The sequence below is a fragment of the Pinus tabuliformis genome, chromosome J (genome assembly GCF_031772625.1).
Source record: "Pinus tabuliformis cultivar Carrire ecotype Pingquan chromosome J, CPIR1, whole genome shotgun sequence".
NCBI classification, from domain to species: domain Eukaryota; kingdom Viridiplantae; phylum Streptophyta; class Pinopsida; order Pinales; family Pinaceae; genus Pinus; species Pinus tabuliformis.
The window spans coordinates 110,144,465-110,160,669 of record NC_142295.1 but is presented as its reverse complement, the minus strand read 5'-3'; the positions used below and the strand labels follow the sequence as shown (position 1 = coordinate 110,160,669).

Sequence of the window (16,205 nt, the reverse complement as noted above, 5' to 3'; positions counted from 1 at the left end):
TGAAATAAAAATGTTAAGAATTGACAACACTTGACATGTAAACTCATAAAACACATGATTGAGAATGCTATTCTTCGTTTAAAACAAATGTGTAACTTTAAAAAGTTCACTCGTTACATGGAAAGAAGATATAACAGGAAAAAATAGAGCATATGCTTACAAGAGTATTACACTGCGACTGAAAAAACTTACTCTCTTCAGAAAATCTCGACCATTGGAATCAGTGAAGAACTCCTTGTTTGATGGAATATTTGTTGTGAATCGTGTGATGACCTCCTTCCCCAAGTCATCATCAATCGGAATTGGCCCAACCTGCAAATGATTATGTCCGCAATCCCAAGTTGAGAAAACAAGAGTTCAGTTGAAATATATCAAGGGTCATGTAAAGTCACGCTGTGCCACATCCAAAGAAGAAAATGAAAAGAAAAAGAAACAACCGAAATCAATAGATTGTCCATGGCACATGCGTATGCCTATGAATAACATCTATGTGCAAACAAAATTAAAACAAATAATAGAATGAACTAAGATAACCAATTTGCAAACAAACACACCCACTTTGTTTGGTCCGACTAATTACCTACAAAATGTTAGAAATGAGCAAAGAATGTTAATATTAATGCAAGGTAGACACCCAAGGAAGAGTACAATACCAAACCTTGAAATGAAGCATCTAATAATGTCAAATTATAAATTTGTAAAACTGAACAAGAAAATTGAACTAATTGACATGTAGCTTATACTCAAATAACAATTTAGTTTAGTTTGCATCCAGGAGGGTGTAAATTAAGTCCAACAATATTAATTTTATTGTCCATGGGTAACTTATTGCAGCGATTGGAAATTATTCTCCTAATTCTTAATTTTAGTTAACAATTTATTTGTTGTTTGATACGACAAATACTGAATAAATCACACTGCAATCTACACAAATAAAACTGCGGAAGAATAAACGTTGGAAGAAATGTTAGCACACACGTAAATAACACAGTTATTTTTGGAAAAAAGTCCCCGGAAAAACCCAACTTGGGAAAATCGGTGCAGCAACTAAGGATTTTATTATTAAGCAGCGGTGAAATAGTCTGAGTACAACTGGATGCCGAAACTGGCAATCCTACAAAGAAATACTAGTAAGAAAAATCTAGTGAGGAAATTTTTTCACTCCACAGGGAAATTCGGGCTCTGACCTCAACTCAAATTGGGTCGTCCAAACTAGCTCTGTGCAACTACTGCGTCACCCTAGCACATTCACTTCTGCACTCAATTCGAACCAGCTTTTCCTCAACTCGTCTGGTCTACTATTGTCTGGGAAAATGTCGGCCTCTGAAACTTCTATCCAGCTTCTGGCACTGAAACTCGGCTTTCCCAGTAGTTTCGAAATTACCTCTAGAGGCTATTGCGCTGCTCTGCATCAACCTCACTGTGGCTCACTTGCCTCACTGCAAATCCACTCATCAGATCTAGAATCCTTCTTCCGGATTCATTGTCCCTGACCCTCTCTCACTAGCTCTCTCTCCGACAACTGACTGCTGCTACTCTGGAAATCGATATGCTCATGAAATCAAACTACTCAAGTGTCTTCTCCAAGTGCCCATCGACTTCTTCTTATAATCCTCTGTTGGGACTCCAACGGCCAAGATTAAATCTTAATCGATGGCTAGGATTAACTTGAAGTCAATCTGTGTGAGTTCTAAAACATTCACACCTTGACTTAATTAATTTTGATTAATTTAACCATATTCCCTAAGTTTAGATTTAGGAAATATTTAAAAACTGACTAATAATCTAATTAAGTCATTTCTAGGCGGAATTTCCAAAAATGATTTCTGGGTTTTGGAGATCTCCTGTATTGTAGTGTCTCCACAAATTTTCGTGGCTAGAACACATCTGATGTTACAAAAAATGCACTCCCTCTTAGCGAGGAATGCATTCTAGTGCTCTACTGCCCATTCTATAGCAGCATCATGTCTCTGCATCATCTCCTATCACGTTGCTGATGCCTGGCTGCCGCTGCCCACCAACCACTGCGCAACTCTGATATCTGTTGCATCTATGCTACTGTTGACCCTGCATAAACAACTGCCAATGTTGCATCTGCACTACAACTCCCTCTCATCTGTTGCTACTGCAACTGCAACAATTGCAACTGAGAAGCATCCTAAATATTGAATCAACTGTGATTAGTATGATGCATCTGTCTCCCGAGTCTTTGATTGTTACTAGCATCTGCACTGTCACTGAAGAATCTGTGTTGTTGTTAACTCTACACTGTGCCAATTGCACTACTGCGAACTCTAACTGACTGCTACTAGTCTCTGCAACTGTCACTTTGGCATCTGACTACATCAACCGCCACTGATCCATCCTGCTAGTGAATATTGTGGGCCCCCGTAACAAGGTATTGATCCATGTGGGGGACCACTCAAGGATCCTACCCATCTCTAGCACTCTGGGGCTACAACACCAAATCTCCCCACCTCACTCCTCGAGGTATGTCTGCAAACATGGCGATGTTTTCCTCCAACATGGAGGACAACCTATCAATCTCAGCATGAGTTGTCATATGGTCCTGTTTCTCCTCGTTGTCCTTCTTCCTGAGAGCACACTGGGTACTGTAGTGGCCAAACTCGCCATACCTCAAGCACTTGACATTTAACAGGTCCTTCTTCTTCTTCCTCTGCTCCCCCTGTCCCTGACTAGGACCCTTAGATGTGAGAGCCACATTCTCCTCCTCCTTCACTTATTTCTATCTGTTGTTGCTGCCACTGATGGAGCTCTTTAGAAAAGCCTGTCTCAACTCCTCCTGCTGCAAATCAACCCACATCTTGTCCAACCTTGGCAGGGTATCTCTGCGCAAAATACTTTGGACGAATACCTGCCACTCCTCGGAGACACTGTTTTGTGGGTTGAGGTGCTGCCCCAACAATTGACAACTGGCTCTGGACCTCCTGAATTCTGGTGAGGAAGGAGTCTATGCCTTCACCCTTCTGCATCCGAATGAGCCTCAACTTCTCCTCTAAGTACATCTTCCGCTACTCGGAAGTACCTTGGTATAGCATGGAAAGTGTATCCCACATCTCTTTGGCCACTATGTGTGATACAACATGATGCTAGACACCATCTAGGAGCAATCTCTTTGCCCGTGCCATCTCCTTTTTGTACTCCTTCAGTTGACATACATCTTGGGGCACTGCTGCCACTGCATCAATATATGGCTTCAGGCCATATCCATCTAGAAGCAAGGACATCCTTGCCTTCCAGATGATATAGTTGGAAGCTCCATCCAACTTGTCCTGATCTCGAGTTTAGCAGTGGCCATCTCAACAAATGTCGAAATAATCCTCTTCCCTTCTGCTTAGCTATTCGCACTCCGTTCTGAAGTATGAAAATCTTCTCACAACGACTGTTGATATGCAAGGAAAATCCAACTTCTTGATGTTGGAAAATGTAACTAGGTTCGGTCTCCATTAAATGTATTTGAGTCATCTTGTAATGTACTTGTTAAAAGAATAAAAAATAAATTATTATTATTATTATTATTGTGACTTATTAAAGCATGGGTTTCATACTTGGGTCATCATGTTTTAGGTCAAAGTCCCCATTGAGGACTTCTATGATTTATTTTGAGTCAGTAGAGTCATTGTACTTTTAAGAGACCCTTCTTGGGCTTTTGAATCACGTAAAAAGGTTAAGTATTGGGTCAAATATAATTTATGTATCCTTTTGAGTTTAATTTCAGGAGAATACTTGGTAATCTGTTGAAGGTGTTGTTGTTCCAGCTACTGCAGTTACCAAACCGACGTTTACCTTCCAGCATATCTGGGGTCTACCTATACGGTCCCCAGATCCATAAGACAAATCTTCTGGCCCCCGTGCCCAAAATTCCAAGAATAATCAGGCTCAATGTTTGACTCTGTTAGAAATTCTTGTTCCTCTCCCCCCAAAGATTCACCCCCAAAATCCCTTATATGCTTAACTCCACCATCTCCCAATCTCCTCGCTGTCGGCCTCCTCCTTCCACCGTTTCCTCATTCCTCTTCGCTGTCACCTCCACAATATTCTCAACCCTTCTTTGTTTTTGGATAGAGGCAGTTGAAATGAATCTAATAAGTGGTTTATTTATTTAGTTTAAGATTTAATAATATTTTATTATATTTAATTTCTAATGTAACTAAATTATTTTATTTATAGATTTTAAATAGATTGCTCTATTTAATATTTAAATAAATAATTTTATTTACTTTAATTAAATATAAAATAAAGTAAGATTAATATATATCTTATTACCTTTATCATATATATATATATATATATATATATATATATATTTGTTTTAAAGGATTAATCATATATATGTAGGTATGTAAGGGTGGTTCACATATTAGGGCTCCACTCAATATACTTATTTTGGAATTTATTTTGATACTCAATTCATCAACTTAAATTTAGACTTTCCTTAATATTAGCCAGTATATATACTAGTGCACTACATGCGGTTTATACCTATGTAGCTATCATATGGATGTCCTGAACTTAGGATTTATATAGTATATTAATAATTATTTAATGATTAGTATAATTATGTAGGATTTGTGTTTTAAACATTTATAGTTTTACAATCTTAATAGTCATACCCTACTATAGCTTAGCTCCCAAGCTATTCTATAATCATCCTATTTTTCCTAATCTCTTCCGCTCCCATCCTATCCATCTTGTACTAGAATATGCCATGGCATCTATTATATTAACCTAACCATTCGTAGACCTTAAGGAAGACAACATCGACTATATCGACCCGATTCCTAGTAGTCATCATCACACGTCTAGAGGAGCGTGATTCACACAATCCTCCCATGACTCTAGGTTTTGGAGGATATACGATGGGTAATACCTCTATTGGCATTATGATATAAGTGTTGTCTTTGATAACAACTCACTCATAGGTCAGTTCAATTTTGATGAAAGGCAACCCACAATGTAACAGATCCATTCAGATGTAACAGGGCATTAGTACAGAAGAACAGGAAGATGGAACTAAAGTCTACTAATCAGAATGAATGAAGAAGTTGAAGGTAAAGGATGGTGAAAAGCAGTTTAAGATGTACACGCGGGTCCACTTAGTCAAAACAACGTATGCATGCAGGTCCACAGAACAAAAAGCGCATATACGTATACACGCACTCCCGCAAGAGGAAAAGCACGTGCAGGTTGGAAAATCAAGGATTTTCAAGAGTAGAGAATACCAGGGGTCAATACTATGGTATTAACCCACAATATTGAGTGGAGTAACGACTATTTGATCCCGCCCAAGGATACCACAGGTCCTAAGTGGTTTTGGTCCAAGGTATTGAGAAAGGCCTAAAACTATATAAGGAGGAGAATATCATAAGGCCAAAGTGTGCAAGTGAAAAGGGTTTCTAAGGAACACTTCTATCTAAAGTATATTTTATGTTGTAGGGGCTATGTTGGTGATTTGATCTGAAATATTTTGTGCACCTTGAATTCAATGTTGGATCAAGATCATGAGACCTGAAATGACTTATCATTGAATAATCTGATATTGGTTGGGCCAGACTTAATTGTGTACACCTATTTTATTCTTTGAATGTCATGATCTAGGTTTGTCTGAAGTCCGAAATAACAGCGAAGTTATGAGTTAATATTTGCAGTTTTGTATGCGGGTTCGCTTTGGTGAAGTTGCGTATACACGCTCGTTCGACTCTTCCAAGTAGCGTATACAAAAGAAAAGTATGTTGTTCAGAGATGACTGATCTATTTGATCAGTACTGTTGTTTTATTGTTGTCTGTCAATGAAGTCTTCTTAGATCTGAATGTAAAACTGAATGCATAAGGAGTTTGATATCTGATTAATTGATTGTATAAGTGAGAAGGGTGATCTCTGCTACTGCCTGTGTAAGGCTCTGTAAATTGACAGTAGATGTTCAGTATATTGCTGGTTGGTACAAACTTGATTCAGAAGTTTTATGTTTCAGTAGTTTTGAAGGTATACGCAGGTTTGATTAAAGGAAGTAACGTATACACGCAGGTTGGGTTCAGTAAAGTAGCGTATACAATATGATGCATGATTTTTGTGGTTGCAGTTGGTTCTAAATGATGATGCAAGTTTCTAGGTTCAGCAAAGTGTTCTGGTGACAGTGATCTGATTCTTCAGATTAACTGATTGTTGGTTGGTGCAATTTGAGTTTCAAATTTTATGATGGGTTCAGTATGAAAATTTGATGAAACGAGGCCTTCATGAGTATTGTTGTGTACCAAGAGCATCCAGTCTGAAAATTTATGAAACGTGATCCCTAGAGGAAGAGAGAAGATCGTAACCTTTTGTAGGCCGGTGCCTACGTACTAGTAAACACATTGGCTAGTACAAGAGCTAAGGGGTTGTAGCTCCCTTCCAGTAGAAGCTGGAAAACGAGAGAAGGTTGTAGCCTTCTGCAGGTGGGTGCCTGTGTACTAGTATGAGTCTACACCAGTACAAGATTGTAAACAAATTTTCTTATTATTAAAATAAGACAGAGACGACATCAGCAGGTGGTTTTCACCCACATTGGGTTTCCACCTTAAATCTTGGTGTTCATGTGTGTTGCTTATGTGTGATGGTTTATTATGTTTTTACTGCACTGTTTAATAAGTTACTGATGCACTGGTTATAGATCAACACATGATAAATTAACTAAATCACAAGTTCTCTGGGTATACGCTGGTTTCACTAATCACAGTAGCGTGTACACGCTAGTTCACTTCACAGAAGTAGCGTATATAAATCTGTTTGGGAAATGAAAAATTATTGATCTGATAATACTGATTCACCCCCCCTCTCAATGTTATTTCCAACAATTCGTATCAGAGAAAGTCCTTTAGAAAAAGCTTGATCGCTTGAAGGAAGATCTTTCAAGATGAATAATCACAAAGGCATGGGATCCATCAAACCACCAATCTTCAATGGGAGCAACTTAGTATATTGGAAAATAAGAACCAGAGCCTATCTACAATCGCTTAGAGCCGATGTTTGGGAAATTGTTGAAGGAGGATATCAATTTCCAGCAGCAATTCCTACAAACTCTGTAGGTAAGAAGTTATACGAAACCAATGCCAAAGTTGTCAATACGTTATTAGGAAGTCTATTAGAATCAGAATTTGTCAAAGTCATGCAGCTTAAGACAGCCAAAGAGATATGGGACAAAATCATTCAGAGCTACGAAGGAGACTCTCAAGTAAAACGTGTTAAGCTTCAAACTCTCAGAATTCAGTATGAAACTCTTCAGATGCATAGTGATGAGAGTGTTGCTAGTTACTTTTTACGTATATATGAGATTGTTAATTGTATGAAGAATATGGGTGAAGAGATAAAGGAAGCTACTTTAATTGAGAAAATTTTGAGATCTTTGTCTTCTAAATTTGAGTCAAAAGTGTCTGCCATAAAAAAAAACAGGACCTTCAAACTATAATTGTGACTCAACTCCATGGAATCCTAACTACCTTTGAAATGAAAAAAGGAGGTCCATCAGATATGAGAGAAGCTGCTTTTAAAGCGTCAGCCAAGGGAAAAGAAAAGGAAGAGCACAATGAATCAGAACACATTTCAGAAGAAGAAGATGAGGTAAATTTTGTCAAGAAGCTTCAACGAGGTTCCGGAAGATTCAGAGGTAAGCTACCTTTCAAATGCTTTGCTTATGGTAGAGTCAGCCATTATGCTGCCAAATGTCCTCATAAAGATAAATATGAAAAAGGAAAGGAATATGCAAAAGGAAATAGAAAACAAGTTGTGAATAGGAGTTACTATACACATGAAGATAGTGATGGCTTATCCAATAGTGATGAAGATGAAACTGACCAAGATTATAGACTACTCATGGCTTATGACAATGATGATTTTTTTTATGCCTTAGAAGAGGAAGACTTTCTTGAAGAAATTACTAAACTCAAAATTTGTTTAGAATAAAAGAATATGAACATCGATATGTTGACACACCAATTCACTGAAAGAGAAAAACACAATGAAAATCTAGAATGTGAAATTGTGGGTCTAAGAAAAGAACTTGAGAAGACAAAATATCTTAATCTTAGATTTGCTAAAGGATCTGAAACTTTAAATGAAATCATCAAAGTTTAGCGTTCTCCTCTGATAAAGACAGGTCTTGGATATACTGAAGAATCATCTCAATCACAGAAGCCGTCAACCTCCACCAGAAGCTATCTTGATGCAGCAAAGACCAATGAACAGTATGTCAAATGTAAAATTACTCATCAGGTAAATCATACCCAATTTACTCCAAGGATGAATATCAGTAGAAGCTTCAACCAACAGGTAAACAATGCCAAAAGATTCTATGATCGCAGAAACTTCTTTAATGGGCAATGTTTTTCATGTCATAACTTTGGGCATAAGGCTACTCAATGTGTTGCTTACAAAACCATCATGACTAGAGAAGCACGAAATCAAAGGAGTGTAACAGGAATCAAGAAAAGTTCCTATAATAATTTTTCTCCTCTTAAAAATGAAGTAGAACGTTCGATTTGTAACAACTTTTGTCATGAAGAATCTGAATACAGGAGCAAATTTCGGCCATCACTTCAAAAGGAGCAAACATCATTAAATCCCAAAATATGGAGAAAGAAGGAATCTCAATTAGAAAGATGTGGCATAGCTCTGTATGCAGAAGGACAAGAAAATCAGTGGTACATCGACAGCGGATGCTCCAAACACATGACAGGTGATAAAAAGAAACTTCATTTGCTTTAGAAAAGGAAAAGAATGTCTCATTTGGAAATGACACTCCAGTTGTCATTAAAGGTAAAGGTTCAGTCTTCTTGAAAGAAAAGGTTAATGCTGGAAATGTCATGTATGTAGATGGTTTAAAGCATAACCTGTTGAGTGTCAGTGAAATGTGTGATCAAGGAAATGAAGTTGTGTTTCAATCAAACGGATGTGTGGTTCATGAGCTTGATACAGGAAAGACCGTGATCAAAGGAACAAGAACTCCAAACAACTTATGCATACTCAAAGGAGGACAACAACAATGTTATCTAAGCAAAACCGATGAAAATTGGCTATGGCATAGAAGATTGGGACATCTAAGCTTTTCTCAAATAAGAAAAGTATGCAGACTCAAGGCATTTCGTGATCTTCTAGATATCAGCATCCTAGAAAATACCATATGCAAACCATGTCAAGTCAGTAAGCAAACCAGAGTTCACTTCAATGAAAAAGAAGGATTAGCAAGTAAGCCTCTTGAACTCATCCATACTGATTTATGTGGACCAACACGGAAAAAGCCACCTTGTGGAGAAGAATACTTCAATTTATTTATTGATAATTTTTCCAGAATGTGTTGTATAGGTCTACTAAAGCATAAAGATGAAGCATTTGAAAAGTTTAAAGCCTTCAAAGCTTTAGTTGAAAATGAATCAGATCGAAAAATAAAATGTCTCAGATCTGATCGAGGGGGAGAATTCATATCAGATGAATTCTTTGACTTTTGTGAACAACATGGAATAAAGAGGCAATTCTCCGTCGCAAGAACTCCTCAGCAAAATGGTGTGGTGGAAAGAATGAACAGAATAGTTCAACAAATGGCTCAAGCAATGCTTGATGAATCTGGAACTCCTGCAACCTTCTAGGGTGAAGCTGCATTTGCTGCCATGACTATTCTCAACAAAGCAAATGTTCGGATAAATAGCAATCAAACTCCATATGAACTTTGGTATGGTAAGCCTCCTACTGTAAAACACTTTAGAGTGTTTGGAAGCAAATGTTTCATCAAAAGGACTGATGAAAAACTTGGTAAGTTCGAACCCAGAGCAGACGAAGGAATTCTTCTTGGTTATTCATCCAGAAGTAAAGGATACAAATGTTATAATAAAAGACTTTGGAAAATTGTTGAAAGCATTGATGTTGTAATTGATGAAGCATGCAGAAATCCGGAACAAATGAAATCAACAAAGGAATATGACAGTGAGGAAGTTGGGGAATGCTTTCCCACATCAAATCAAAATGATATAGAAGAAGAAACCAATGAAGCACCAGAAGAAGATACAACAGACAAGGAAAAGACTCCATCCAAGTATGTTTAGAAGAATCATCCAGAATCTCAAATTCTAGGAGAAAAGGGGGCTGGTGTACAGACAAGAAGAACTCTTACAGGGACCTCAAGCTATCTAGCATTACTATCCTCCACCAAACCTCAGAATGTAAATGAAGCCTGCAAAGATGAATGTTGGGTCAAGGCCATGGATGAAGAACTTGACCAAATTGAAAAGAATGATACTTGGGAGTTAGTTCCTAGACCTCATGATAAAAATGTTATAGGAACAAAATGGATATTTAAGAACAAGCTGAATGAAAATGGAGAAGTTATTAGAAACAAGGCCAAACTTGTTTGTAAAGGGTATGCTCAACAAGAAGGTATAGATTTTGAAGAAACTTTTGCACCTGTTGCCAGACTTGAAGCCATAAGGATGTTTCTTGCTCTTTCTAGTTTTCAAAAATTCAAAGTATATCAAATGGATGTAAAATCAGCCTTCCTTAATGGAGATTTAGAAGAAGAAGTTTATATTGAACAGCCAGAAGGATTCATTCTTAGAAATGATGCAAAACTCGTATGCAAGCTTAAAAAGGCTCTCTATGGTCTGAAATAGGCTCCAAGGGCTTGGTATCAAATATCTACAACAACAAGGTTTCACAAAAGGTTTTACAGATAGCAATTTATACACAAAGGTTGAAAATGATAAACTGCTAATTATTATTGTTTATGTTGATGATATCATCTTTGGTAGCAATGAATAATCTGAGTTAGAATTTTGCTTTAGTAATGCAACAAGAATTTGAAATGTCCTTACTTGGTGAACTTACTTATTTTCTTGGTATACAAGTACAACAAACAAAAGATGGTATCTTTCTTTCACAGACCAAATATCTCAAGCAGATCTTGAAGAAGTACGTAATGGAAGATTCTAAACCAGTACGTACTCCAATGCTAATAGGATGCAGTCTCAGTTCTAACGATGAATCACCAGCAGTAAACCAACCAACTTACAGATCTATGATTGGAAGTTTGCTTTATCTAATAGGTACCAACCTGATATCATGCATGCAGTAGGAATTGTTGGAAGGTTCCAAGCAAATCCAAAGGAATCACATCTCCAGGCAGTCAAAAGAATTTTCAAATATCTTCAAGGAACTCAGGACTTTGGACTATGGTATCCTAAAGATACAGACCTTACTCTTCATGCATATACAGATGCAGATTGGGCAGGAAATGTTGATGATCGAAAGAGCACTAGTGGAGGTGCATTCTATATGGGTTCTCGGTTAGTGTCATGGTTTAGCAAGAAACAAAGTTCGATTGCCTTATCTACAGCTGAAGCAGAATATGTGGCTATTGCATCTTGCTACACACAACTACTTTGGATGATGCAAACATTGCAAGACATTCAGATCACATGTACTCCACCCATCTCCATTCTATGTGATAATACAAGTGCCATCAGTATTTCAAAAAATCTTGTCATGCACTCCAAGACCAAGCACATGCCCATTAAGTACCATTTTCTATGAGCACATGTGCTTGAACAAAAGGTTAAATTCGAGTATGTTCCCTCCAAAGAACAGGTTGTCAATATATTCACTAAACCGCTTCCCAGAGAAACATTTGAATATCTCAGACAAAAGCTGGGAGTAGTTGTTGTATCATCCTGCTGTTAAATCCAGTTTTCAGAGGAAGGTTATTATACGCGGGTTTCATGAAGTATAGTCGCGTATACACGCGGGTTTCTACGGCTGAAAGAGCATATATGTTTTTCGAACAAAAAATTGTGGGTCAAACTCTGATATGGGTGCTTTGACTGATATTGATGATTACAATCTGACAATATGCTTTGTTCATTGATTTTTATCTGACTAACAAAGATGACTTGATGAATGACTTGTTGACAATGCACCGGTAGCACAGGTTCAGGGGGAGCATTAGCCTTCACACACATTCAGCATTGATGGCATCATGGTTGCTGAGTTCAACGATGGCTTCGGATACTTATATCATTTGTTCATAAGTCATGTAAATATCTAGGGTGTGATACGATTTCTTCTGTCATGGTCTATATTTCAATGAGTCCTATTGGACATATGATGTAATTTGTATCCCCACTTTGCATGGGATGGATGATGTAATAATTGTTGTATTTCTGTCAGGTATAAACAATTGGTATATCCCCACTCGGTTGGGTGGATGAGTCAAATATGGTTTAACCCCACTTGGTTGGGTGATTGACGTATGTATGAGTCATTGGTCATAGGGAGGTCATACTCACTTAGTTGATTTATAGAGTCAAGTTATTCTTTTGAAACATATCTCTGCAGACTCGGCATGTACTTAGGGGGAGCATGGACAGCATAATGTATATCAAAGGGGGAGAATAACTTGGTCTGCCCTTTGCCCTTGATGTCAAAGGTGGAGAATAACTTGGTCCGCCCTTTGCCCTTGATGTCAAAGAGGGAGAATATTTTGTTGTTGCTTGTTATCTCTAACAGTTTCTACAGCTTGCAGTAATCAACACCAACATGGTTTCCATCAAGTCCAAAGGGGGAGATTGTTGGCATTATGATACAAGTGTTGTCCTTGATGGCAACTCACTCACAGGTCAGTTCAGTTTTGATGAAAGGCAACCCACAGTGTAACAGATCCATTCAGATGTAACAGGGCATTGGTACAGAAGAACAGGAAGATGGAACTAAAGTCTACTAATCAGAATGAAGAAGTTGAAGGTAAAGGATGGTGAAAAGAAGTTTAAGATGTATACGCAGGTCCACTTAGTCAAAACAACGTATACATGCAGGTCCACAGAACAAAACACGTGTATACGTATACACACACTCCCGCAAGAGGAAAAGCGCGTGCAGGTTGGAAAATCAAGGAATTTCAAGAGTAGAGAATACTAGGGGTCAATACCATGGTATTAGCCCACAATATTGAGCGAAGTAATGATTATTTGATCCTGCCCAAGAATACCATGGGTTCTAAGTGGTTTTGGTCCGAGGTATTGAGAAAGGCCTAAAACTATATAAGGAGGAGAAGATCATAAGGCCAAAGTGTGCGAGTGATAAGGGTTTCTAAGGAACACTTCTATCTGAAGTATATTTTATGTTGCAAGGGCTATGTTGGTGATTTGATCTGAAATATTTTGTGCATCTTGAATTCAATGTTGGATCAGGATCATGAGACCTGAAATGACTTATCATTGAATGATCTGATATTGGTTGGGCTAAATCTAATTGTCTACACCTGTTTTATTCTTTGAATGTCATGATCTAGGTTTGTCTGAAGTCCGGAATAGCAGCGAAGTTATGAGTTAATATTTGTAGATCTGTACGTTGGTTCGCTTTAGTGAAGTTGCATATACATGTCGGTTCAGCTTTTCCAAGTAAAGTATGCAAAAGAAAAGTATGTTCTTCAGAGATGTCTGATCTATTTGATCAGTACTGTTGTTTTACTGTTGTCTGTCAATGAAGTCTTCTTAGATCTAAATGTAAAACTAAATGCATAAGGAGTTTGATATCTAATTGATTGATTGTATAAGTGAGAAGGGTGATCTCTGCTACTGCCTGTGTAAGGCTCTGTAAATTGACAATAGATGTTCAGTATATTGTTGGTTGGTATAGACTTGATTCAGAAGTTTTATGTTTCAGTAGTTTTGAAGGTATATGCAGGTTTGATTAAAGGAAGTAGTGTATACACACAGGTTGGGTTCAGTAAAGTAGCGTATACATTCTGATGCATGATTTTTGAAGTTGCAGCTGGTTCTGAATAATGATGCAGGTTTCTAGGTTCAACACAATGCTCTGGTGACAGTGATCTGATTGTTCAGATTAACTGATTGTTGGTTGATGCAATTTGAGTTTCAAAGTTTATGATGGTTCTAGTATGAAAATTTGTTGAAACAAGGCCTTCATCTATATGTTTTGTACCAAGAGCATCCAGTTTGAAAATTTATGAAACGTGGTCCCTGGAGGAAGAGAGAAGGTCGTAGCCTTCTATAGGCCGGCGCCTACGTACTAGTAAACACATTGGCTAGTACAAGAGCTAGGGGGTTGTAGCTCCCTTCCAGTAGAAGCTAGAAAACGAGAGAAGGTTGTAGCCTTTTGCAGGTGGGTGCCTGCATACTGGCATGAGTCTGCACCAGTACAAGATTGTAAACATATTTTCTTATTATTAAAAGAAGACAGAGATGACAACAGCAAGTGGTTTTCACCCACATTGGGTTTCCACCTTAAATCTGGGTGTTCATGTGTGTTGCTTATGTGTGATGGTTTATTCTGTTATTATTGCACTGTTTAATAAGTTATTGATGCATTGGTTATAGATCAACACATGATAAATTAACTAAATCGCAAGTTCTCTAGGTATACGTTGGTTTAACTAATCATAGTAGCGTGTACACGCTAGTTCACTTCACAGAAGTAGCGTATGTAAATCTGTTTGGGAAATGAAAAATTATTGATTTGATAATACTGATTCACGCCCCCTCTCAGTATTATTTCCAACAACCTCCACCCCTCCTAGTAGGCATGGAAATTTCTAAGTCTGACACATCAGAAATCCCTACTGCATTATTTGGTTTAATATCTCCTACTTGTTCTTTCCATTAACAAGTTATTTATAAATATAAATACCGAAATAAACACAAATGCAGCCTTCACACATATACAGATCTACAACTGAAATAACTGAGACAAACAGACAAGGGACACCATTATTTTAAGACAAACGTCCCCGGAAAAACCCAATGCGGGAAAACTGATGCAGCAGATATGAGGGTTTTATTATTATGCAGTTTCTGAGTACAACTAAGGTGCTAGAAATGGCTCACCCTTTAGACATTTTCCTTGGCAGAAGCACCTCTCCTCGAAGATAGATATTCTGGCTGATCAGCAACCGGATGATTGATCCCATAATAACTACGTTACCGGATCCGCGGGGGCCAATCGGTGAAACCTCGGATCCCCGAATCCGAAACGGGTACGGGTACGGATACGGTGGGATCCGTACAGTCAGTTAACAAAAGTTACGGTCAGTTAACAAAAGTTCATGTAACAGTGGATCCTCAGTTAATAACTCAGTTAATTGAATTTTTTTTCTAGTTTAACTCCTAGTTTAGCTGCAAAAAATTCTATAAAAGGGCGATATTGAACTCGATTTTAGCATAAGCGGCTCCTCTGTGCGGCGTCGTGGTCGAGCTGTGGTGGTCGAGTCGTGGGTTCCGTGAGCTGATTTCTGCACAGTCGTGGGCGCTGTGAACCGATTTCTGCACGGTCGTGGGTGAGCCGATTTCTGCACAGTCGTGGGCGCAGTCGAAGTCTGCACAGGGGCACGCGGTAGGTGTTATTTAATTTTTTTTATTTTTATAACATTACGTTATAATATGATATGCGCCCGTAGGTTTTATTTTATAAGTTATAAAATGTGCGTAGGTTATATTTTAATTTTTAAATTTTTCCACGGTTCACTTAACTTATATAAAATAGGTTATATAAAATATGCGTAGGTTATAACTTATAACATATATATTATATAACGTTCACGGTTCATATGATATGGTTAAAATTTAAAATTTAAAATATTTTTTTTATAAATAAAAATTAAATGGCCCGTGGGCCGTAAACTATATTAATATAAAAATTAAAAAATATTTTTTGTTTATAGTTTATTTGATGCCCAGTTTAGTCTTTGCCCTTTATCCGGTAACGTAGTATAGTTTTAGTTTATGTTTAAACTTTATATACTTTATAATTGTTTATGTTTAAACTTTATATACTTTATAATTGTTTAAACTTTATATACTTTATAATTGTTTATGTTTATACTTTATACTTTATAATTGTTTAAACTTTATATACTTTATAATTGTTTATGTTTATACTTTATAATTGTTTATGCTTAAACTTTATATCCTTTAGAATTGTTTATGTGAACTTTATAATTTTATTTTAATAATTATAATAATTTTATATCAATTATTTAGAATGTGTATTGTTATTTTTTTATTAATATTTATATCTTTATAACTTTATAAGTTTTTAAAATTTTAAATTATGTATATATATAATATTAATAATTTAATTAGTTATTTATTTAAATTTAAATTTTAAAATTATTTATTATAAAATAATAATTTAGAATTTTATATTTTTTTAA

The 16,205-nt window shown here is 37.0% G+C and overlaps 1 protein-coding gene across 1 annotated transcript in view; it reads right to left on the bottom strand.

Moving 5' to 3' along the window:
* LOC149225772 (alpha-mannosidase-like) overlaps positions 1 to 16,205 on the bottom strand; it is a 507,303-nt gene that overhangs the window by 181,382 nt on the left and 309,716 nt on the right. Inside the window, exon 21 of the mRNA XM_089377307.1 lies at positions 193 to 312. Coding sequence (XP_089233433.1) covers positions 193 to 312 — 120 coding nt within the window. The remainder of the gene's footprint in view (positions 1 to 192; positions 313 to 16,205) is intronic.